The sequence below is a fragment of the Tachypleus tridentatus genome, chromosome 6, assembly GCF_004210375.1.
Source record: "Tachypleus tridentatus isolate NWPU-2018 chromosome 6, ASM421037v1, whole genome shotgun sequence".
Taxonomy (NCBI): Eukaryota; Metazoa; Arthropoda; class Merostomata; order Xiphosura; family Limulidae; genus Tachypleus; species Tachypleus tridentatus.
Window position 1 is genome coordinate 18,353,141 of NC_134830.1, and position 27,369 is coordinate 18,380,509.

Here is a 27,369-nt window from a genome sequence, read left to right on the forward strand (position 1 = left end):
CCATAATGAAAATTTTGAAATAAACCAACAGGGTTAAACTGCATTTCAATAAATAATCTAAGTAAAAGATAATGTATTTAACAAACAAAAAGGATGATAAAATTAAACTTTAATAACAATAGGGTTAAACAATACACAATCACCAGGCACTAGTGGAAGACTATAAACAGAGACAGGAGTTTAGAGCAATTTTAAAAAATCAAATTGTTTACCTCAGACATCAAAATGTACCAGATGAGATAACTCCATCCTGAGGCTCTTCTATCAGTATACCTTCTAGTAAAACTATGGCTTATAATAAAAGTACATTTCCAGGTTTGGTAAATTGCACATAGATTTTTTCACTACACATTATGATATTGTTTAAAGACAATAACTTCAGTAGTTCTGTCTTTAGATGTGATGTTCTATTTTATCATCCAGATTCTATACTGGATATAGAAATACACATGAAAAAGCAACCTTCAGCTTTTTCTCATAGGAACTTTGCATGGATTGAACTTTGCATTAGTTTTTCCTGTCTAGATGAACAATAGTGGTTTTCTACACAGAAATTACATACACAACATGATTATTAGGTACTCTAGATCTTCCTTTCATACTGCAGTTATGCAGAGTTGAAAAACAAAGTTGACAGACAGGCAGATAGACTGACTGATATATATTAAAAGAAACTAAAAACATAGGTTCTGTACTTTGACTCTGAACAACTACTGTGTTCTCAGAATACTTATATGTCATTATATGATAACTTTATAAATCATTCAAGTAACTTACATTAAGTAATTTAAATTTTAAAAGTTCATGCACATACCTTGTTAAATAGTACATGTAGCCTTAAACACCGCTTTTGAAGGTGAATAACTTGGAGAGCTCCTTTAACAAGTGCTTCATCAATTTTTTGTATCTTGTTCCTTTAAACATAAGTACAAGGTATTTTATAAAGACATTTAAAATAAGACATCACATCTACCATGTTTACAGAATATAACAAAAGAATTTTGCAACAGGCATACAAAGAATTAACAGTATTATGTTGGGTTCTTAAGGTAGTGCAAAAGGTTTATTTTTTTTCACAAAAGGTCCATTTTATGGCAAGTGAAAGCAGCCATATTACCTCTTTCAGTACAGGCTCAGTTCCAGGGACTGACTTTGTAATAATGTTTTGCTTGTCGTTGTTTTCAATCTATTACTTTTAAATCAGTAAGCATATGTTCACAAAAGTTGGTAGATTATCATTAAATACTACTAGGCTTTCATATCCAAAATATTAAATTTTTTAAACACATCTTAAGGTTTGTTAAGCAATGTTTTTTCTTGTCTATTTTTATTTTTACGTTACCTCTCCAATGCGCAAAATAATTTTCAAGATTAAAAATACTTTTATGCATCAGAAAATTGTCAAATATCACATGCAAAATCCTTTTAATGTCCAGATAGTTTTGTCAAACGATTCTTAAAAAAACAAACTATATTTTATGTTATTTTCACTAAAAATCTCTGTATGAGTTCAGTCCATTTTACCAATCTTGTAACCACTATATAAAATTAAGAAATCACTATAAAATATGCATTTTTCATTCTAGAATGACTAGAGATTATAAAACAAAAACATACATGTTTAGACTAAATGGCTTAAATCTCACAATGTTATATATTTATATAAACTTAATATTTTCATTATATTGAGCTTTCAGCTATGCCTGACAACAATACAGAAGTTATAATGATGAGATGCACATGCACTCACATTACCATATCCAGTAATATAAAACAGACCTTTAGTTTTAACAAAGTGATCTATCTTAGCTGTGTTTCAGTGGACTAGTATTTCTTAAATACAGTCTCATTTCAATTATTATAAATTGTATATTTATATAGCTTATAAGTATTTACAAACAAATTCTTAAACATATTTTTTTCTGAAAACATATAACAGTAAAAAAAGAAGTAAAGTAATCAATTATCTCCTCAAATTACAACCTTTGAACCCAGTTGCTAAGCTTTTTAAATTTTCACATGTGGACAATATAAAACAAAATTCTTTTTAGGTTTTATATATACATATGAATAACCAAAAAATCATAAATTACTTCATTAATACCATAGCATTCCATTATAATTTATCAAGTTTAATAACTAAGTTGTATTTATATCTAAAAATATATGAAATCATGAACAGACTAAAGGTTCAATCTACCAGTTCAAAGGTTTGTCTTGAAAGAAAAAGAGGATGCTGTTATATTTGAAAATGACTAAGAAAATCACTGAGGAAACATTCTGAGCTTCTGATTGCTAATTCATATGTTATACATAGAAGCAATTATATATAAGGGCTCATTTCAAAGAATGGGAAGGGGTAAGTGTGTGGGGGGGCACTGTGTCTGATTCACTAAATATAGTGATATATCACAAAATGGAAAAGATAAAAGGTTTTTGTTTTATATTCTAGCTTAACAATATTGGTAATTTGAATTAATAATTCATACAAAACTAAAGACTTTGTAGTTTGATATCACAAACATCTAATACGAATCAATGCTGCATTCAACATACCGCATGAAACAATTAAATAATGTACAATATGAAAACTAAAATTATAATCTACAGTTTGATACCAAACTCTAGGAGATAAATTATAAAATAGCAGTTAAATAAAAATTTTGAATGCAAGTAAACAACCATGATGACATGGCATTTGACCTGTGAACCGTCTCGAGATGGTTATAGTGATAACTCGGGGTTCAATAATGTAAAACTTCTCTACATAAGCACAAAATACATCTTTCTAAGTAACTTCCAATGTTATTACATCCACTGTTAGTATGATAACACAGCTACCCAACGAACAAACAGATAGATTGAATTTTTGTAAGAAAATGCTCATCAGATTATTTTATATACCTTTCATTTAAGATTAATATATTTGTACACTGGCATTTTAGGTTCTTTATCAAAACTTCTGCCAAAAACACACTCACTAAAGTTAAGTAAAACACAATCACAGATATAACTTCAAATCACGAACTACATGTTGTGACCCTCTATGATTTTATATCTTATGACACATTCCTGTTAAACAAAATGTGAAGCTAGCAAAAGAAATTTACACAAGCCTTTTAAAAAATGTGCAGAAGTATTTAAAATATATATAAACTAGATTGTTTCAATCTTTTTTCAAATGAGCCAAATAGAAAGCAAGTATAAAAATAAAAATTTATATCCATGATTATAGTCAATCTATTAATAGAAAGTGCTAAACAAGAAGTTATTTTTAGTAATTTAATTTTTGAAAAAATATATTGATGAAACTTTTAACACCAGAAAAAATTGAAAAGCAAATGAGTTTATTTTAGTAAGGAATAATAGTAGTTATTCTAATTATATAACACTCTCTTAGTGGATAAAAGTAGTGAAGAATACTTATTATAAGATTATATACAAAATAAACATACATGTGATAACAAGCACTTTTTTCAGCAGAAATGCATCAAATAAACTGAATAAAGTAATGAATGTTAATTATTAAAGTGCCAAGACAACTAAATATGAAGAGATATTAAAAATCATGGCAATATGAAATATACTTTAAATTGGTCTTATATGTTCAATACAAATACATCAGAATAGAGACTCAACATTAAGAATGTTACAATATTCCAAATTTGAAATGTTTACAAAGTAATACTACTTCTAGATTTTATAAGATTCTCAGATAATTTCTGAGAGATAATATATTCAGTTATATTTTACTAAGTTAAAACTATTTACTGTCCTTTGTTGCCAGAATTACACAAAAAAGTTGACAATGCAATAATCACAAAAATATTTTCTTAACTTTTAACACCACTTTATAGTTAGCTTAAAGAATGCTGTGTCACCTGAAACATTTAATAATTCTTATTGCAAGTGTTAAAAACAAAACATTTTTACCTACAAGCTTCATTACACACAAAACTAAGATAGGTGTTCAAAGTACTTACCTTAGGTCCTCAACTGCTTTTATTGTATGTGTCAACTGGTCCATTAAAGCATCATGAGAAGTCATTGCATGGAAAAAAGCTTTGGACTTTAATGAAATCTGCCTTGCAATTTGTACTTCTACTATATCCAAATAGTGTCCAAGCTGAACAAAAATATACAAAAATTAGTTGCAAATTCTAACCACACAGCATTTTATTAGGTCAAATATCTGGAAGTGTTTAAATAAAGCTTCTGTAGTTAATTTTAAATTTGTAGTGATTCAATCTACACTTCTCATTACAAAAAGTTATTCCTATACACATTTTATTTCTTTTACTACATTATCTCCCAGTAGCTAAGATATGAGTAGGAATGTATTTCAGAGGAGAGTATCTCCTTGAAATTCATTTTAATTCTACAAACACAATATCACAAACAAGCAGGTTTTCATCTGAAATACAAAAGGCCAAAATAACCATTTTGGGATGAGGAATTTATCTTGTACTGTTCAGATTGAGAAGAAAATGAATTAAATTAGGCCAATCTTGTCCTGATTAGAAAGCAAGTTAAATCATAATGGTTGCTGGTTAGTGTTTATGTTATTTTTCTGTGTTCTTAAGTGCATTATGTAAATAACTAAAAATTATTTAGTACCATCATTATAACAAAAAGTAGGCCTGAAGTTCATCAGCAACCAAAAGGAAAGGAAGAGAGGTCAAAGGTAGGTATTATATTTTGTTTCTGATGTATATTCCTTATTTAAAGTTAAAAATAACTAACACACAAAAATCAGAAACTAATTAGAGAAGACTATGTAAAATAATGAAAAATAAAATAAAAAATCGTTCATGAAGTATTTTCGTGAGCAATTTGTACATTACACTATTCCTCATGGTAATCTGAGCTACCCATCTGCCAAGCGAGTTAAAACTTGTGTGGTGGGATTATTAGTTAGACATGGTTCACAGGGCAATAAAACAATAAAATGAAGTATAAAGAGGTGCAAGTTTTCTGTGACAATCAGCAAACAATTTATAAAAAAAAAGGGGGGAGAACAATTTAGAATTATTAACTATCTTTCTATGGTGGTTACAAGGTCAGTCAAACTGATAGTTTAGTTAGAGAAAATAACAGGTAAAATATATGGTTCTTCATAAAAAAAAAACGTTGGATATTTATTTAGAAGGTTTGAGAATTTATGCAAATTAAATTTGAAAGCCTTTACATGTAAAGAATTATTTTTAATCTTAATATGCAAATCACTTTGCAGTCAGAACAGTCAACACTCTGATTCTGTATTCACTTCCAAATCCCAAGTACAAATATTTAATTAAAAATTCTGAATTTTCTGGTACAAAAGCTTGGTAATGTTTACTAAAAGCTTGTCAAATATTGTGAAGATACAAAAACATGTTAAAAAGTTATCGTGTGAATAACTTTTGCAGTTACAAAGTCACTCACTTCAACTAACCCTAAATGGAAAGAGTTAATTTAGGCAAGAAGGAAACAACCTAGAAAAAAACAAAAATGAGCAGAATGAACTAAGATTCATAAGAAACTAAAACAAACAAGGTCATTCAGAAAATACATTTTTCTCTTTTCTTTCATAGCCATTAAATAATACATAAAAAATGACTGTATTGATGTTGGTATTGAATAATCTGCAAGACCTTCACATTTTCAGAAGTGGTTACAGGAAGTGACATAACAGGTCAGTGTCAGACTGCAATGCACCATTCCTGTAACTTTAGTGAAAAGATCTCAATATACCAAAAATAATTTATGACTGGACATGCTCCTGAGACTAAGGAACTTTAAATCCACATTTAACAAAAATGGCCAAGTAAAGAAACTTGCCCAGTCAGTGGACATCCAGGAAAAATAAAGAAAAAAGATAGAAAAAGACACTTGAATGGACTGAACAACAGTAGGAAAGTACAATGGGAACAACCAAATAGGTTAAGAAAGGTAAAAATAAAGCTATAAGATATACCCCATCCTAGTTGGAGTTATAAAACATTACACAGAGAACAGTTGTCCCATCTCCAATGTTTCCAATGCTACATAAGAACATGCATCAAGAGGTAGGAAAGGTATCTATTGATGGATTATTAGCCACACAATGATATCTCCTGTTCACTACCAGTGGAAGTTCATTGAGAACAGTCACAGAGGTATACGTAGCATGTGAAAAGCCATTTAAATACTTTCATATTATAAGATAATGTTTTCTTAGTCAAATAATTTCACAGCCCCAGATACCCTTACAGTTATTAAAAGGAGTGTTAGGCCATACAGCATTATGATGCTGGCCTGTAAAATATCCTCTGAAGAATACTGTGATCAAAATGCCAGATAGCAAATTTGGCAAGATACAACTCAAAATTCACTTGTAAGGCATTCAGGAAAATCACTGTTAATAACACAGATCAAATGCAAAGCTCATTTGTTATGTAAAATGAGCAAGGTATGAGGATCATGATTTATTGTACAGTATAAACAGCCTTTATGCACGACTCATTAAACACTCAATACATACAAGATAAAAACAAACAGTCCTAATAGGATGTCAAAACATTCCTCTGAATAAGAATTAAGATCAGATTTTATCTGCCTTTAAGTAAAAGACCTGCTAGGTAAATTAAGTCTGTGAAGTATCAAGGGTATAGATACCACAAAATAATGTACCTGATGCAATTAATATTATTTAAAGGGAGAGATGATAGAGCAAAAAATGTTAATAGGTATATAAATGTAGGAAAAGGTAAGATACATAAGAATAAACCCAACCACAATTAGGAAGATCTGTAGAAACTTGAGATCATTAAGAGAAAAGACTAATGGCTCTCATGGATGAAAAGGTGGTACACGAGGCAGCACTGTAACTGACCATGAAAGTAACTTATACACCATGTTTATAAATCAATACATAAGGAAAGAAGTAATTTGTTGAAGAGTAGGAAATAAATAAGATATATTATTTAACTCTTTCCACACAGGCCTGAATGAATGAATCAAGTTTCTAATGATTTTGTACTTATTACAATTTCCCTACTACAACTTTTAATACAATGTGGTTTTTTTTTTAACAACATTTGACTGACATTATAAGACTTCGTACACAAAATATTAATTTTTTAATTAAATATTTCTAAACATTAGCTAGTTCTGTTTACTTGTCCGAGCACAAAGTGATTCCAATCTTAAGATAAAAAAACTTTTATTCATCAGAAAAATTTCATTCATGTAATCTCTAAAAACATCCTAAATAATTATTGAAAATTATTTATCAGGAAAATTTTATATTTTATTTATTTTTCTCTACAATGTGACTGACCTTGTAACTACCAAAAACAATTTGAAATAAAGCTAAGGTTATAATTTTCCTGTATACTGAAAATGTATTTCAGATGGATACTTCTCACCACTCACAAGAACAGTTATTCTCATACTGCTGCTTCCTATATGGGAAATTTTTTTACATGGGAAAGCACCACTTTAGACCAGATATACTCTTCACCCATCTGAAAAGAGTGGAGAAAAAGGATGGAAGAAGGATATGAGCACTTTCAAGTGGGAGAAACTTGAGGGAGGATAAGTATCTGAACCTTTAAACAGATATACACAAGGCAATATTTTACAAAGGAGAAAAGTAGGTAAACAAATGAGGAGCCCCATAATGTAGAGTGATTAGGGTGCAACAGACAGTACTAGGAAAGTCAACTACATCCAAAACCTATGATGCTAGGAACCAACATCTACTCAGGGATAGGATGTGGATTATACCATTACAAAATATAAACCATCTGGAATAAATCCAACCTCAGGGCATGACATGTGTTACTTGAAGAATACTGTAATCTGGGAACCCAACATTCAGTATCAAAAGGATGTCTATGTAAACAAAATCTACTCCCCCCACAGCAAACCCAGCCAGATTAATGAAATGAGCAATAACATCCTTAGAGAAAGGTATACAAAGGATAGCAAAAAGATAGAACCAGAAAAATTCTCCTTACCCCTCTGTGACCCACAACACAAAGGAAGCACAATCAAGGGAAGAAGATAGACAACCTTGAACATACATGAAGATTCATGTTTATTAATTCACTCTAAATCCAAAACCCAGCCATGGGGTACCAGCATCTGTATGAGGGTAGGATACGGTTTCCTCCCCATCAAAGAGGTGAACTGTAGTTCAACTTCTTTCTCACTTTGCAGAAATTGTATAATGCACATTGGAGGATAGCACATTGTCTACACCTGCAGAGCACCATTACTCTACTTTGTATTGAATGCTTTTTTTTTTTTGGTGTGGAACACATTCAGCAGGACTCCTCCACAGTCAACCACCCCAGAAGCTTGGAACTGGTAAGCTGCAAGAACTTTCTTCCACTTGAAGAAAGAGGTTTAAAATGCATTGAAAAGTTCAGAGAAACCTCAGTACTTGAGACGGTGCAAAAGGTGATGATGAAACCCAATTCTGAATAGCAGACTATCCCAATTTAGTCAGTCAAGGTATGACAGAGATGAGCTGCTGTGTCCCTCAGCTTTACCCATGAAGTCCATAGGTATCATGGTCTGAAATGGGCAAGTTTGTGACACAATATCACAAGGATATTCACTTTTAAGAGATCTTGTAAAATGTTACATCTCAATGGTGAGCCATGAAATGAACAGAACAACTCTACATGGCTGTACAGTGTGGGTTTTGGAATGTAGAATACCTGGTCAGGTACTACTTGCCAAAGGAAAGGATCCATGTAATGAAGGTGTGGAGGACAGGTCCCTGGAACAAAAGAAAGCACCAATACAGACAAGCCCAGTCTTAGAGTTGCACTGAAATGTGAAGAATAGCCACAGGTGTAAAGTAAAACTCAAATAAGCAGGAACTGCAATATGATGTAAATAATGGGAGATGACTGTGTTAGGCATGATCCACATGCCCGACTGCAAGATTTCCTCAAGTGGTCAAAGAAGATAAGAAGCAAGAGAAAAGGCAAAGTGCTGAATTTGATGAGAAGTTACTCTAAACAAATTCCTGTGGGAAGGGGACAATGATAAACATGTCTACTGGATTAAACAACAAATCAAACTGTTCAGTGTAGAAGGGATGGATCTCTAGATGAAGAAAACTGTCAAAGGATGAAAAGTCAAGAATGGGAATTACAAAAGAAAGCCATGGAGGCATTATAGCAATGAAAGGCATGCAAACATAAGAGTCTATCCAGATTGGGAGGAGGATAGATATCAGAGACAGAATGAAGGGAAATAGGCAAAAATGAGGAGTTATTCTCATGTACTGTTGATGTTTACAGGAAAAAGGTTTGCATTTGTTCCATTACATTAGGGCTATCTCCACTAGCCAACTGTAATTTAGTGATGAAAACTAGAGGAAAAGGAATTAGTCATCACATCACCACTTACTGCCAAACTTTGGGTTTCTTTTTTTTTTACTAAGAATCGTGTGATTGACCATTATATTATAATACCCCCATGGCTAAAAGGATAAACATGTTTGGTAAAATGGGAATTCAAAACTGAAACCCTTAGATTGTGAGCCAAGTGTCCTAACCAAATAGCCATGATGGGAGGAAGGAATGATCCAGATAAAGAAGATAGGTATGATGGTAAAGTGTGCATGTGACATTGATGATGAACAGGTGGGATAAGCCAAAAGGAGAAAGAAATATGTTTTAAGGTAAAGTTGAAACACATACAAAAAGAATAAGGATTGAATGGAGGTAAAGTAAGAGAACAGCAGACCACATCAACATTTCAGACCAGAAGAGTAGGCTGTCTGAAATGGCAATGAATCCAGAAGGAATGAATTAACGTGGCAAAGACAGGTGAAGCAAAGACTCTACAGTAATGGGATAGATGAAAGGTACAAGACAAGGCTGCCTTACAACCTGAAATCAAGAAGACCGAAGACCCCCAGTCAAAAACCCATGTAAGAAACTTACAGATATCTGTCACAATAGACTGAGCATATAAAAATCTCCAACATTTGGACCATATGTAAAAGATTTTCTATTTTCATTGATATACCTTCATGGAAGTAAGACGTATGGCTTCAGACAAATAGCAAGCTACTCAACAGGAAAAATCCAGAATTCTTGCTAAGGACCAAGCATGCCAAGCATGAAGATGGGGGATATGAACTGTGGGATGTAGAACTAGTAACTGTGGTTAACAAAGGAGAGTGGGGAATAAGGGAAAGGGTACAAAAGGAAATAACTGGAGTTGCTGCATTCAAGGAAACCAAAAAGGAGCTATCATAAAACCCTGGATGAAGTGGCAAGAATTAAAGAAACCACCCAATGAAGCAATAAGACAGGAAATAAACATATAGGAATTTATGTGAAAAATCTTGACTGAAGGCATCGAAAATCAAAACCTGAGGATGATGCACTGGAGACCAAAAGAGTGGTAATTTGCAATGTGAGGAAAATGCAACTGAGTGCAAAGCCACCAGAAAATAAGAGGATCAAGGGAACACTTTGTTGGATACATCTTGTTGGAGCAGGAAAGATGATCCATCACAAGATGTAAAACACCAGGAACATCGCATGTAATTAAATAAATGTGGTGCATGTGGCCCCAATAGAGGAGATCCAACATACGAAAACAGATGGATCTCGACCAGGTGCCACCTTGGTGATTGATATATACCACAACTGTTGAATTTTTGAAATTGATCATCACCAGAAAATGTCTGATTAGAAGTAGGTCATTATCCAAAGCCCAATGGATAACTAGAAGCTTGAAGATATTGATATAATATAAAGACTGCTCATCAACAGACCAATAACCTGAAGTTTCCTGGTGATTGACCCATGCATCTCAACACAGAAGGAATTCATCTGTAAACAGAAGTATACATGGACAAGGAGGATGAATTGGGATGCCCACTAATGTACGAGTCTTGTCCAACCACCAAGGCAGATCATCCACTAAGAAAGAGGAAGTGTAATAGGAAAAGCCAAGGAATTCTGAGCAAAATTCCATTGATCAGGCAGAGCCATTGTAAGGAACACATATGTGCATGACATAGGTGGACTAATGGTGTCATGGAAGACCACATCCCCAAAAGCAAAAGAGCCTTGCAAGCAGAAAGTGAGGTGAACTAACAATTCCATAGAACAAAGTCAGAGAGAAGGTTTGAGCCCAATGTGAATGTTTTAAAAGACACCCAAATGGACAAGGTATTGTGAAGGATGGAGGCAGGACTTCTACACTTTGATTAACCAGCCTCTCCAAGCAGCTACATGAAAGAGCTGGAGAGTATGACTGACCGACTCCAGTTCAGAATGGACCTGAAGAACCCAATCATCCACGTAATAATGGAAATGCAGTCCTAGAAGAAGAAGATGAAGAGCAAAATCCCTGACCATCTGACAGAAAATAAAAGGTGCAGAAGCAAACCTAAATGGTAAGACATAAAACTGGTACACCACCCAGCAATGGACAAATCGAAGATATGGACTCTGAGAATACATACTGATAAGCCTCCCACTGGGTTGCTTGCACCTGAGGCAGGAGACACGAAGCGGTGAGATTACCTTTGGAATTCATGTTTGAAGAGTTGACAAAAAGGTGGCTACAACAAGGTAGAATTAAGGTAATTCTAAAGAAAACTGGGTAGTTCATAAAATATAACCACTTTGTTAAGAAACTGCATCCCAAACCAAAATCAGGTCAGAAAAGAAACACATACATGCACAAGCACTGCCAAGTGAGAAGTGATAGTTCCATAGCAACTCCTAGAGGATCACTTGCATCATATGAGTATACTGTGTTCCTACTGGTAGAGATGTGATGCATAATAATTTACATGAGAGAGACATTGAAATCTGGGAGTGGAAGGCTTGTGGCATGCATAAAGCAAATGTTCCCATATAGGAGGCAGAGATGAATTAGAATAGTTACTCTTGTGAAAAGAGAAAAGTACTATATTCAATTACCCTTTTTTTCTTTCTAGAATGACTTCAAGTTGTAACATAAAACTAAGTGTTTATTCTAAATAGCATCAAACTTGAAACAGTATACATCTGTTTATATTTAAATTCTATTGTTTCATTGCCCTTTCAACTGTATATAAATCAATATTCCTGCCATAAAATTACAAAATTAAGTGGTGAATGAGGTGCTCAAGTTACCCTATCAAATTACACAATGCATAGACAACTTAGATGTTTGTGAGTATCCTTCATGAAAATTCGTTATTATTCTTTATTTTAAGTAATATAACTTAAGTTTCTGATTTTTTATATTTTAGTTACTTTTCTAATAATAAACAAAGAATACACCTGAAAAACAAGAAATAGTGTATTTACATGTGTCTTTTTTTTCTGTCAACTCTTCATGACATTTAACCTTACTTTCTCATACTAATGGCATAATTTTTACACAATCTTTTTCTTGCAGTTGATTGTCCAGGACACTTAATCCTACTTTTTTTATACTAACAGTAATAATCCACTAAATAATTATTTATTTAAATAAAGCACCAAAAAACACAGATTAATAACAGTTAAAAAATCAGATAATGTGCTATGAATACCAAACGTTTTCTGGCTTTCTAACTGTGTAACAAGAGCCATTAAATATTGAACTAATACTGCCAATATACTTCACATGGCAATAAAATTTGAACTGGAAACAAAATAGACAATTCTCTGCAATATAATGTCATTTGATGCATTAAAACTTTGGTTTTCTATTGGTTATAAATGATAAAATATAAAACATCAGACAAAACTATTGTCAGGTAGGTGTGACAAGTGGGATCAGCTATCAAATGTCACTGTGAAAATAAATAAAAAGATGGTTGAGAATTATGAACATATTTCAATGATGAGACTGGTTTCCTATGAAAAAGTTGTCAAAATAAGATAAACTATAGTTGGGCTAGCCAGAAAGTTTGGATCTGGAATTGGAATTCAGTAGAATGGAAGTTAATGATTCACCAGTACAAAGGCATTGATCATTGAATGGGTAGCCTTTCAAAGAGCTACTGCAAAAGGTAAAGTGGAGAAGCTTAGAAACTAGAGAAAAAGGGGTATATGAAAATGTTGACCCAGCCAGGAATGGAATAAGTTTAGTGTTGAACAAGTTGAGAATGAAGTTAAGAAGCTGTAGCAAAATCAATAAAACAAGAACAAGTACAACACAAACTGGAGAGGTAAGCTCTCACTGTGGAAATACAGCCCCAATAACAATGTGCATACTAGAGGCAGTCTATGTTACTTTACTGACAGCATGAAAATAATTTAACAAGGAAAGGCTTATGTATTTAAAATGTAAATGATTGTTTTGATTATTACACTTAAAATATATTTCATCCAAGAATATGTTTTTTAACTGGTTAACAAAATATAAAAATAAAAACAGTTTTGCACATACAGCTAGTTCTGGAATACTATTCATGTTTCACATAACAACTCTGAAAGAGGTTGAAGGAAATTCTCATCAATTGTAAGATTCTAATTTTTAATGGTGTCCTCTTATTGATTAATGTTCTCTTTGTTTTATCAGGGAACAATGAAAAATGATATTTATCAATAACACTTATCATTTTTTTTCCTTTCATTGCTTTCAAATTCAATTTGTAATGTAAAATTTGATGTTAAATATTGTCCTTTTAGTGTTCCATAACATGATTTAAAACGTAAGTTTAATAATAAATATTGTCCTTTCATTGTCTCCCTAATGGAATCTAAATAATGTCAGTTTGTAATACACTTCATATAATTTGTTTTGGTATGCTCAACAATAATGTGGTATTGCAATAAAGAATCACAGCACAAAGTTTTATAAGTTAACAGTGAGAATGAAAGCTTGTCTTAATACAGCTTGGCATAACAGCCTTTTTCAGCAACACTAAACTTCATATGGCTAAGTGAAAAATATCTTGGATAAACATTTCTCTTCTTATCACATACAACATCTTAATACAGTTAACTAATAAAAAAAGTAAAGCAAGTTTAAAAAAAAAAATTAGGACTGCAACTGGATCAGAATTTGTTCATTTCTTCTCTAGAAATATGTCACCAAAGCAAGCTTCCATTACTTTGTTTCCATCTTTACGCAAATTTCTACTGAATGGGAAAGAATACTGACTTATATGGCTGAAAAGATCAGAAAAAGATATTTCATTATGTGTTTAGATCACTAGCAGATATGAGCATACTTACATGTGTGTAGGGTGTCACAAATGAGAAACATAATTCTTTGTTCATTCAGCATACATATACACTTTTTATTAAATTCAAAATTTCATACTAATTGAACATACTTCAACTCTGCCATTAGAAATCTAGAGGACAGACTCCATTTGCAAGAGGAGGGCACATAAGTTATGCAATATGTATTCATGTATACACTTCAACTCTCCATCAGATTCTATGGAACATACTCCACCTGTGGAATGTCATTTGGTTTTGTATAGTGTACTCACTTCAACTCTACCATTAGACCCTAGAGTATATACTCCAGCTACAGGAGGAGAGCACTAGAGTTACATAATATTTGTCTACACATGATAATATACACATCAACTCTAGTGAACAGACTAGTTGTAGAAAGAGGGTTTAATTGTATAAAGTGTGCTCACCTAAATGCTACTAAACAAACTTGTACAGCAGGAGAATAGCACAAGTGACATGAGTGCTTTATACAAGAAGGAGCTTATATTGCACTGACAACATTATTATCACTCCACTTCTTACCATATTGTTATTCTTTTCTATTGCTCCAGTGGTTTAGTCTGACCAGGCAGGATTCTCCACAGTACACTACCCCAGTAGCTTTAAAATGGTAACTTTACAAAATGGAAGACCTAGATAAAGTGATTGGATCCTTACTAGTATTTCAGTTTGGAAAGGTATTTTACTGGAGACAGTGTAACAGGGGAACTCTATTTTTAAAAGCCAATATGTGAAAGAAAAAGTGCTGGCTTTTTCTGTGATAGTCCAAGAAATTCAGAGCATAAATAAGTGAGAAAAAACAAGCAAAAGAAGAGTGAAATAAAGAGCAAGAAGCCAACGGCTTGAAAGGGTCATGCATACAAGTATACCATACTTTACTGGCTTGAAAGGGTCATGCATACAAGTATACCATACTTTACTGGCTTGAAAGGGTCATGCATACAAGTATACCATACTTTACTGGCTTGAAAGGGTCATGCATACAAGTATACCATACTTTACTGGCTTGAAAGGGTCATGCATACAAGTATACCATACTTTACTGGCTTGAAAGGGTCATGCATACAAGTATACCATACTTTACTGGCTTGAAAGGGTCATGCATACAAGTATACCATACTTTACTGAGGTCCCAATCAAGTATAGGAGTGTGATGAAGGTGTCTGTGAATAAACTGAAACAAGAGAAAAAGGACAGGGGCAGAAAATACCCTGTGATACCAGGAAACATGTATTGTGTTGAATAACACTGTTCAATAGCTAGTAATGATTGAAACTGATAAAACCACAGTTGATCACAAGACACCAGTCTCATCTTCAGGGGGACCACAAAAAGACAAGAGTAAAAACACTGAGGGAGGGGGATGTGGGCTCTCTCTATGGCATGCTTGTTTAGGAAATCTGATCCACATGTTCAAGATAGTAAAGACAGATGGGATCAGAAGAAGGATGAAATGAAATTGGTTAAGACTGTAAGGGGGAAAATAAGACAGAGAGACAGCTGATAGAAAAAAGGTTTATATATATGATGAGAACTTGAAAATTAATCTGAAATTAACTTGAGGGCATTGATAATGAATTATGCATTAAAATTGATTTTTCAAAAAGGAAAGCTTTGTTATGTATAGGACACAAGAGCATATGGTTAGTTTGGGTACAATTGGTAGCTTAGGTGGATTTTTGAGTTTCAAAGTTAAAAAAGTGTTGATAGTTTTTTCTGATAAATGTTGATGGCACCATTACATTTTAGGATATCATGCAAAAAGGAAATTTGAGAATGTAGATTAAAATATATGAAGTATGGCTTATAAGCTCTATTTATTAATAGGCCTATTACAAGATTTCTTTTATACAGCATAACAAGAGAGATAATGCTGTTGAAATGTGAATAGTTCTGTATATATAATAGAATCCATTAATGTTATGATTACCAAAAAAGTCTAAAAAATATGTTATTATGCTTCATAATCTTGCATGTCAGTTTAATAGTACGATGTTATAAGTGCAGATATTCTAAAAAGTTTGAACAGTGATCTTCATTATGAAAAAATAAAAGTGTCATCCACATATGAAGACCATAAGGCCTCCTATGCTGACAAACACAAATGCCATCTGAAAGTCAGGGACAAGAAATATACAGCAATTTCCATTAAAATGCACAAAAAAAGTTGAGTAACTCCTGTATTTCCTCAATACAACAACACAGAACATAAACTGAACATTTAATTTTTAGCTGAAAGAAAATATGAAAATTAATTGATTTAGCACAATGAATAAAACTGCTGTCAATGTTTCTAAGGTGTTACTACATATATTCAATATGTGTTAAATCTACCTGTATCAAATCAAGAAATATGCACAGATGGTATCTACAAAATTATTTCATAAGAAGAAATTCTAAGTGAAAGTCAACGGACACTGATGATATATAATAATGTCTTAATTAATCAAGAAAAGAAGACAAGAAAAAGAGAAAAGTTATATATGCCTTACAGAGCAGACAAATCAGTTTCAATTAGAATACAATCAATATGATGGATGATCATTTATGAAGATTAATTACCTAACATGAAAATAGTAAAACGTAACTCTACAAGAACACCTCATGGTTTCTGTGCTTTTGATTTGTTGTGTTTATGATATAAGACTATAACTGTTTAAAATCTTGGAAGAAAAACAACATACTAAACAAGTTATTGATTTTCTCACTTTATCCATGAATTTAATATGCTACGCCTTTAATTAATTTAAAATTTTAAGAACAAATAACCACATAGTCACAACAATTAGTTGCACAGATTTTTTGTACAAATTGTTCTACATTTTTAATCAAATACAAATAACTGCAATGTTGAAACATGTGATTTCTTATAATTTCTGCAGTGACAAAAAGGTTTCAAATTTTCACATTCTGAGTTTCTTGTACAGGTAAGTGTAGGTATATATGAAATGCTAGAGTTTTTCTAAATCATCATCCATACAGCTAATATAGTGTGATGTTGGCTTTAAAATGCAAAAAACAGAGTATTATCCACGCATTGATACAGTCAGTGTCAAATTCTCACATGATGCTGGTTGAAATTTAATAAAAATGTCAAGAGATTGGTTTTCACAATATATTGTGAAGTAAACATTGCACTATTACAAGAAAACTCCTATCCTGTAAGAGTAGACAAAACAAAAACAACCCTCACTGAGAAAGATGTGAGATATGTAAAACTCAATATCTGAAAAGTCAATGTCGTACACTTATAAAATTATTGTGGTGTTCCGATATGCAAAATGTTACTAAAGTTTTTCAGGAAGTTTGAAATCAATCAGCAATGTGAATGATTCTGAAATCTTAAAACTTCTGAAAGGTAAAATTGCCTTTTGGAAGTAATTAAGTCTTTTTAACAATTAAGTTCAGCATTAAGTGTTTAGTGGTCAAATTCAGTTGCAGAACTTTTGAATATTAGAACCTAATTTTTTTGAAAAATTTATGTCCAAGACCAAATAAACCCATACCCCACTACTACAAATGGCCTGAATGATATATTAATATAAGCTGACCTGAAACTAAATGTTAAATAATCATACCACATGAAATACAACAGCTTGGTCTAAACAACCAAAGAATATTCAAAAATGTTTGACAAAGAAGATTTGTAGAAAAATTTGTTCTTGTTTTCCCAAATCAAACACATCCACGGCTATTACAACTTATAAAAAGTTATTTTGGGATGTTTGCAAGCAATACTTTTGTTTCAATGAATTATTAATTTTTCATATTTTTTACAATATCAAAAGCATAAGAAACAGTTTCAAAATATTTGTATTATAATAGGATATTGCAAAAATATAAAAAGTATATTTATTCCAAACAACATAACTGGTTGATTAAACTCAATAGGGGTTAGACATATAGCCTAGAAATAATAAAAAACATTCTTACTAAGAAAGTTGTACAACATCAAAAGAATGGAAGCAATAATTGTCTTAAGACTGGTTAAAAGCAGTTCAAATAACAGCATAAATTACCTTTTCCTGTAATAGCTTAGAGGATGAACATGTATTAAAATCCTCTACAGTAATGTGGTCAGATTGTATACAAGCCCATGGTAAGACAGTTTTAAAGGTTTCTGGACTATGCAGAGAAAAATCTGACTGAAGGAATACCTAAAACAAAGAAAGAATAAATGTTAACTTTACATTAGCAATATAAAACATGAAGTATACCCAAGAATAATTCACAATTTATTTTTTCAAATGCAAAGTATGCCTATGGTACAAACAAAAAGTCATCTTTACCACGTAACATTTACATATTTTCTTGACTATTTGTCAAGACACATTATACACAAGAGCCAAGAAAATAATACCTTCCTGTTGTTTCCTTTGACATTTCTACTTCCACCTCATTCTTAATGTTCTATACTTGGACATTTGTCAAATCTTTATATCAAAATGGAATAAACATCCACATGTATAGTACTTTATATAAAAACATCCAAGTACAATTGGGTCCATCCTTATCCATTTCCTACCTCTGAGTTTATGTCCCACCTAAAGAACCTTATTTGGTCCTCCTTTAGTTTTCTCATACTTCTTTAGCGTTACAAAGAATATAAACATATGGTACACTTAAATATATATATATATTTCATTTTAAATTCATAATGTCAGTTTCAAATATATTAGCCCATATGTACCTTTAACTTAATTGTTAGTTAGAATCTCTACACTTATATGGCAATGCAACTGGAGAAAGCCGTGGTGTCTTTCACTCCAGGGAAAGAACAGTCAAAAGTATATGAAAAATCCTATAAAACTATATTATCTTGGTAATCACTGTATCATGTGATAAGCATAATAATAAATCTATGAACTCGAGTATATGAATTTCAAATGAAATCCCTAAAGCTCCATATATTCAAGTGGTTTATTAAGACCTAACATAAAATGATATTTCTTGTTAAAAACATACCAAAATAAACACCTTTCTTAAAGAAATTAATGCAACTGAAGAACATTCTCTTGCCTGGCACATCAGAAGGTTAAAAAAAAATTTGTAAACTTCTAATGTTGGAACATGTTAAATCAGACATTTAGTGTGTCAAACAAGTTCAATCCACACAGAAGAGTGACTCAACAATCCATGTTCTAAAGAAGGCATGCATTCCAATGACAACATCACCCTGAGTGAAACTGGTTCAAGGAATGAGAGGTACTAGGCATATTCTTCTATGTAAAACTTCTACTGTCTCAAACAGTTATCACTCTGTTTCTTTATTGAGTTTCATAAAGAACTATGCAATAGCTATCTCTAACTTTGAAGTGATGGATCAGACAAAAGTCAAATAGTTAACACCACCAACAGTCAAATTTTAGGCTATTTCTGTCAGACCAAATGGTGCACAACATAGTTTTTTGTTGTTGTAACTGAAGACAGTTACAAAATGTGAAACAAAACACAGATACACAGTTGTCAAGTTAACCATCAGACCAGGTTCAGCCCAGTATATATAGTTAGACCTAAAAAGTAAGTCCAATATCACATGTTTAATTATAAAGAAGGTGTCCCAATGAGAAAAGTATTAAACAATTCAAAACATACTATGTGTTGGATGCTTTTGTTTGAGAAGATTGAAATCTTGTAAGTCAAAAGCAAAAAATAATTAAAAAAATGTAGTTTACTAAAGTCAGTAAATCTGGCACCAAGAAATCACCTCATAGTAATATTTATTTAAACTTACTTGATTAGATTTTGAGATGTCACAAACATAATAAAACATCCTACAATATTCTTGATATTTCTACATAGTTCTAGTGAAATAGAAACATTAAATATTTTGGTTTGTACTGTTTACCTCTAAAAATGTAAAACATAACCCACACACTTTTCTTAACATGCTTAAACTTACTTTTGGCACAGTGTCTATGTCTGGGAGTCTTTTATCTGAAAAAAATAGAATAATATTCTGTTGTTTTTTGGATCAGTAAAAATGAGAAACTTCAAACTGATTAAACATGTTTGCATCTACACACAAATAAAAAATCTATAAATAGTTCTTAATTCTCTGCTTAACTATATTGCATCTCAAACACTTTCAGGGTTTTTTTTTTATCAATTACTAAATGTACAAAAACTCGATATATAACTTTCACAAATGTAAATATACATGAAATGATTTAAAATTACACTATTTTATAATTAGAAGGAATACACTATTTAAATCATATCTTTTAATAACTAGTTATTGTGTAATGATTTTCTAAAATTGAAAATGTATTTTCAATAATACCTACCTCTCCTCACACTACAGCTATGCCCAGCATGGCCAGGTGGGTTAAGGTGTTCGCCTTGTAACCTGAGGGTCATGAGTTTGAATCTCCATTGTACCAAACATGCTTGCCCTTTCAGCTGAGGGGGCATTATAATGTAATGGTCAATCACACTATTCGTTAGTAAAAGAGTAGCCCAAGAGTTGGTGGTGGGTGGTGATAACTAGCTGCCTTCCCTCTAGTCTTACACTGTTAAATTAGGGATGGTTAGTGCAGATAGCCCTCAGGTAGTTTTGCACAAAATTCAAAAACAACAACACTACAACTATTATTCTAATGCTATGGTTTCCTTCCTATGCACATCTAAGCAATGGTCTGATTTTTTTCTTATTTGCTTCAATTTTTTATTTTCTTAATTACCTGTAGAGATATCTGTCTCGTGACACTCTCCACTTATGTCAACATACCACCCTCTGTCCTGGTACTGTATATAGGCACTTCATTCAGATAATGTTATCACTTTTTTGAATGAACTCAATCTGCAGTCTGTAACACTGGCTCTTAGAGGAGAGGAGGGGCAGGAGAGCATAAAAGGAGCTAAGTATTATGTAAATACATTTTTGATTTTAGAAAATATAAAGTTCCAAAATATACTTATCTGCACTCACAATATAGCTAGAACCCTATATTGAAAAGGTTGGAAAGCTGGTGAGGGCATTATCTATACAGAAGGCATCTGCATAGATCATGATTGTGCCAATAGAATATTAGCACCCTTGTACATTACACCCAGAACAGGTATGCTTTTCACCCAGAACTTAATTCATGTACTGTGGGTAGAATTTTATATGATTTGTCATCTGTTAACCAGATAGCCAGGGTTCCTTTAGTCAGGATTGAATTATAGGGCCATAGTCCCTATATCCCACATTAGTGGTTAAAGCATTTGGACAACAATATACATCTATACTTGTGAGTGGATACCGACCTATAGTGAGAATGATGCGTTCCAACTACCAGAATCATGACAAGAGGGTAAGAAATCCAGAAGGCAACATTCCAAACTTGCAATGATAGGATCCTGTATGCCATACTCAACCTGAGAAAACAAAACTCATCTGATCTGGAATTATGAACACACAATGTCACTCCACAGCCAAGTGAGAAAATAAAATTCTATTTGTCTCTGGAATTATGGGAAGAATATGAAACAAATAGCACTGCTTAACCAAGGACCTGGGATATGACCACTTTGCATTTGGAATAGCAAAGAGACATTGCCCCTCTTTCATGAACAATGTACTGCACTAATATTAAACAAAAAGAAGGGACACACTTAACACAACTGATTAGCTGAGCATCAAATCTGAAATGATGTTATGATTAGGCTCCCACATAGAATGGCACCTCTCCTATCAATATCTAGGAAAGAAAATTCATGGTCTTAGGTAGAAGGAGCCCCAAAATTCATCCTCTTTTCTAAGAGTTGAGAAAATTCACTCTAATAAAACTCTGAAGGAATAATCTGTCCACCATCCTAGTTACTGGTAACTACGTGTGGTAAAGACTCACTAGCTCCCTCAGTGGAATCTGAGGGGTAATGCATATTGGGGAGTCCTGAGAAACAGTGCTCTGGAAACAATGCAATAAGTGAATCGAGTTCCTGAAATATTTAAAAGCAAACAGATCCTAATATTATTCAATTCAAAGATTGGCAGGGATGGGCAGGATCTCCTTATGCATAACTTGTGATAGTTCATGAATGGAAGTCCACTTTGGTACAGTAATACCACATGGTCAGCCTCTAGGTGGTCTTATGGAACACCTCATTTCTACAGAACCCACTGTAACCTAGATAAAGGATACTGAGTTAGTTATTGATAGTGCAGAATTGGTTTGATAAAGCACACCTGCCTGGGTAACACTCTCTACAGAGTGGGATCCTGTAAAAGAGGTAAGAGACCCTGGAAAGTAAAGAAGAGAGAACATTATCAATAAAAATACTCACCTGTCCTTATAATATAGTGGACCTGGTTAAAATAGTTACAGGGGTAGTCAAAAACCCTCAGGGGAAGATACTGCCAAATAATGCGAGACACAAGTACTGGGACAGGTTCAGATACCAGCTTGCACAATGCCCTGCAACAGACAATTCAATCCAACTGCCACCAACAAAAAAATGTGAAAAATCTTATGAGATATAACTCACAGAAGTCTCCTGGCCTTCAAAGATAGCCCATTATAAGCAATGTAGATAACTTTTCATACCTACCTCATCAAGGTAGCATGGGATAAATCCCAGGAAAGTGAAAGATCTCAATGAATAAAAAGTCATTGTCCATTACCTCTAAAGTAGTTAGTGTGAGACATATAACACTTCATTTTTAACTGGACAGAGCAAACAATCAGGATCCAACCTGATATCACAGTAAGAAATAGAAATCTGATGAATTGGTGAGAAGAATTTAACCCCTTCCCTGGTTGCCAGTGTGTTAGATAAGAATGACCTGTCTGGGCATAGAAAGATGTAGGTGGAATGATAAAACATTCTGTGCACATGTAACACAAACAATTCCAACCAGTAATGTTCAAAGGCCAGCAATGACAACAACAAAAAAAAACCTTTAAGGAAAAGGTGATCACAGTACATGAGGCTAAAGGATAAAACAGATATTAAGATAAAGCATGTAATACCACCTTAATATCCCATTTAGGTATCTGAAATGGTCTTTTAGCACAACTTGAGGAGACTGGAGAGCACTGAGGACTCAAGTAAGTTCCATCTTTTCAAGTATGTACAGGTAGTTGATAAAGCTGCCTTACATAACGTGATTATAGAAGAAGCTAAACCCTTGTCAAAGAGCCAAGTCAAAAAATGGTCAAACAGGGATTGGAGGATAGGTCATTTAGCCCTATTGCCAGAGGTATCTGTTACTGTGCATGACACAAAGTTTAAGTGTCTTACTTTAAAAATTTTATTAAACTACTTTTTGTTTATGTTATATCAATTAGAACAGAACAAAATCTTGACAAATAATCCATATTTTAAGAATATATAAATTTTAAGTTCTTAATTCTACAAGGCAATCTTTTAAAAAATCCTAAATTTCTCCTAGAGTGACATGACACATTTTCTCTTAGCATGTCACCTTCCCTATTGTATCAGTCATTCCTTGAAAAATTATGAAATATTAAATGTAAAATAATCATTGCTCAGACAAAATCATTTACCATAGTCTTCAGTTTTGTTTGGTTATAAAGATATTGAATAGAAAATAAGACCATTCCTGCCACACCTACCTGTTACATCCTCTATTTCATAATTTGTTAACAGTTCTCTCTTATGTTTAATTATAATTTACTTATAACCAATAGAAAGTCAAGGATTTTATCTATCAAATTATTTATTGTGTAACATTATGTCCTGAACAGTTAAATGTCAATTTCACTCAAAGTACCATCATTATTCTTGTGGGAAGTTAATGACCAACTTGGATGAACTTGCAACAACTTTTATCACATAGTTAGAAAGCCACAAAAATTTTCAAAGATAGGGGAATTTGTCTATTTTCTTGCCTATTATTAGGGTAAGTGGTTTGATGTATTATTTAATTCAATAAAAATTATTCAGTGCATTACTACCATTAGTATAAAAAGTAGGGTCAACTGTCTAAGATAATTGAGAGCAACAAAAAAGACAATAGGTCAAGTATTTTATTTCTTGTTTTTCATGTTTATTCTTTATACACACACACACACACATACACATATATATAAAAGTAACTAAAATGTAAAAATATGGATCTTTTAAAAGTTAGTTATGATTATATTAAATAAAACAGATAATAATAAAAATGTTTTGAGGCACACACATGAACAAATGTAGTAGCTTGTGAAAAATGTACTTTTAGTGTAATGTACACACGCCCCACATGATTTACAACTTCTAATGAAGTAGATAGTAGTCAGACACTGTTCAAAGGGCAATAAAACAATAACATTTAATTATAGATATATATCTACTGTTATGAACTTAGAGCTACTTTGGATAAATTAATATGGTTTCATATTAAAATTTGAAGTCCTTCTAGAAAACAAAATGGGTATTTTAGATTTATTTCAATTTTTGCTTTTGATGGTTATGAGGTAAGTCAAATTACCTGCTTCTGTTTTGAGATAGGGTAGAGAAATTAACAGATAAACTGAGTTTTATTGAAAAAAGTTTGAAATGTATTTAAGAGGTTTTAAGGATTACACAAAGTAAATTTGAGGTTTTTAATATCAGTAAAAGTATTTTTAAACTTAGCATGAAAATCACTTTGCACACAGACTATTTAAAATAAATAAACTATACATTCATGAACAAGTTTTTATTTTAGTTTATTAAAAATACTTCAATAAAAATATTTTTTGTATGTGAAAGAGTAGGTAATGATAACTGAAAGATGGCCACATTTCAAAGTTTGAAGTATTAAATCTAAAAAGACTTGAAAGAAGTACTAAGAGGTCATGTGGTCAGTCACATAGACTGAACTCATAATAAAAAAGTTAATAAGAAAGGATGTGGTTCACAAGAAATAGGGGCAAGGTAACTTCACACACCTGAGAAACAAAATCCAAAAACATAATGGAAGGCCTAAGAGCCTCCTCAGATAGGGCATGGAAAGGCACAGTAAAATCATAAGATGAAAAATAAGTGATCTAAGTCCTTATCTGCCTGGACAGGCACAGCATGTTTGGGAGGAAGTGGGGCAAAGTTCTGGTGATTAAGATTTACCCATGTAACATTCAATTAATTTCCTAGCAAATAAATGCCAATAAATCTTCCACCAGGTCACCTGCATCTGAGACCTGTGACAAAGTGCCAGTTGCAGGTATGACCCACGATGTTATATGACTTCACAATTCATAAGTAGGAAGAGTCAACTGAAAGTATAAATAACAATACAACTACAATAAAGTGGGTTTAAATTAAGATAAAGAAACAATCTGAAGAAACTCGGAAGTAACATAAATGAAAACCAGTTTGCAAAAATATTAAATACGAATGTGAAAATTGAAACAAATGAAGTAAGTTGTCCAAACAGAAGAGCTGCCAAATACAAAGTGATGGTTTAGATGGAGTTACATGAATATGTCATGCTGCCATTGGTGGAGAAGTGATGCATGATAATTTATATGAGATGTGTTGAAATCATCTGATTCTAATGGGTAGGTAGGAGACTTGTGTAAACAAAAAGTAAACATTTAAAAAGTAACACTGAATGAGAACAGCTAATCTTGTGAAAAGATAAAAGTACTGTATTGGGATTAGGAATCAGGTTCAACAATTTGTCTCTCGCCATGATCACATAACAATGTCAGTTCTCATTTCAATTTTCACACTTTTTGATAACTTCAATCATTTCAAATTCAAAGAAGCTTCAAAGTACACTGTTTGTAGTCAATACACTTATTAAGATTAAACTATCAACAACACTACACAATATCATTGTCAACTTTACTATAAATAATCAGAATTGGGCTAAATGTGAAACACTATTCACAATTGGTAATTTCTGATTGTGGCAGGTTGTAGACCATGTTTGTCTCAGAAACTGAAACAGAAAAAACTAAAAAAGAAAAAAGATTTTGCTGAAAGTAAATATAAAGTAAGGAAATCTTATTATGCATATGGCAATCATTTTTTTCAAATCTAAAGAATATAGAGAATAAAAGAGAAATACCCTATCATTTTTCTGTATTAAATTTTGCTTGGATATTCAAAGATTTAAGTATTTCCTTCTTTGCATAGTAATACAATTTGAGTACATATTTTCATCAGAGGTTTTAGTTGCTTTCTTCTTGTTTCAGACACTGAAAATAGCTCACAATAACCTATACATTAAAGTAAATAACACTAACCTTGCCACCTAGCAGCAGGAAGTAACTTCAGATCACTTCTAGCTTCTTCAGTACTTGAAATGGAAGATCTAGTTGTTTGTTTCAAATGTTGTCGGTATCTCTGATATAGAAAATTAGGTTAAAACACTTAAGAGTTTTCTTATTATAAGAAAATATGTTGACTACATTTCCAGATTCATGTAAGAAAATTTATTAAAAAATCATTTAAGCTTTTCTAAAAACAACTCACTTGGTTGTAACCTTAATGTCATACAACAAACTTTACAATATACATGTATTACTAATAATACAAACAGTTGACATGCACTTTTAACTCCTTCAACATGGGCCTGGTTAATCTCACCAACCATGACGTCTTTCTACTTGCTTAAAAGTCTCTATAAATTTAATACTTCTAACTTTCTGTATTGTGTGAAATCTTCATAAAAGTCTTTCAGTTAACTGGAAAAAAAATCATATTTGTTAGTGAAGTATTTTTCAATAAACTAAAACAAAGATTTGTTCATGAATATACTAAATATTTGTTTGGAATAGTCAGTGTGCAAAGTAATTTTGATATTAAGATTAAAAATACTTTTCCTTATCTCAAAAATTTCAAATTTCCTTTCTGTGAGACCTAAAACCTCATAAATACACTTCACGTGTTTTCAGTAAAACTTTATATTCAATATGTTATTTTCTCAATCCTATCTCAAAATGAAATCAGTCAATTTAAATGACCTTGTAACAACCACAAACAAATCAAAATAAATGTACATTACCCATTTTTTTCTTTCTAGAATATCTTCATATTGTAACATGAAACTATATTTTTTTATCCTAAGTAGCTTTAAGGTCATAATAGTATACACCTACTTCTAATTAAAATTTATTGTTTCATTTCCCTTGGAACTGTCTAACTACTACAAATGCCATAATAAACTGTAAATCACTCAGGGCATATGCAGCTCATATTATACTATCAAGTTATATTGCTCACAAGCTAATACAAACTGTTAGCATATATGCTTCATGAAGTTGTTGTTGTT

The 27,369-nt window shown here is 32.2% G+C and overlaps 1 protein-coding gene across 3 annotated transcripts in view; it reads right to left on the reverse strand.

Annotated features, from left to right (window-relative positions):
* The window catches only part of LOC143252024 (vacuolar protein sorting-associated protein 54-like), a 116,686-nt gene that overhangs the window by 64,583 nt on the left and 24,734 nt on the right, over positions 1-27,369 (reverse strand). For all 3 annotated transcript variants that reach the window (XM_076503554.1, XM_076503552.1, XM_076503553.1), the window contains 5 exons: positions 26,342-26,441; positions 20,077-20,111; positions 18,194-18,331; positions 3,984-4,126; positions 815-914 (listed from right to left, as the gene is read on the reverse strand). In XM_076503554.1, the coding sequence (XP_076359669.1) occupies positions 815-914; positions 3,984-4,126; positions 18,194-18,331; positions 20,077-20,111; positions 26,342-26,441 (516 nt within the window). The remainder of the gene's footprint in view (positions 1-814; positions 915-3,983; positions 4,127-18,193; positions 18,332-20,076; positions 20,112-26,341; positions 26,442-27,369) is intronic.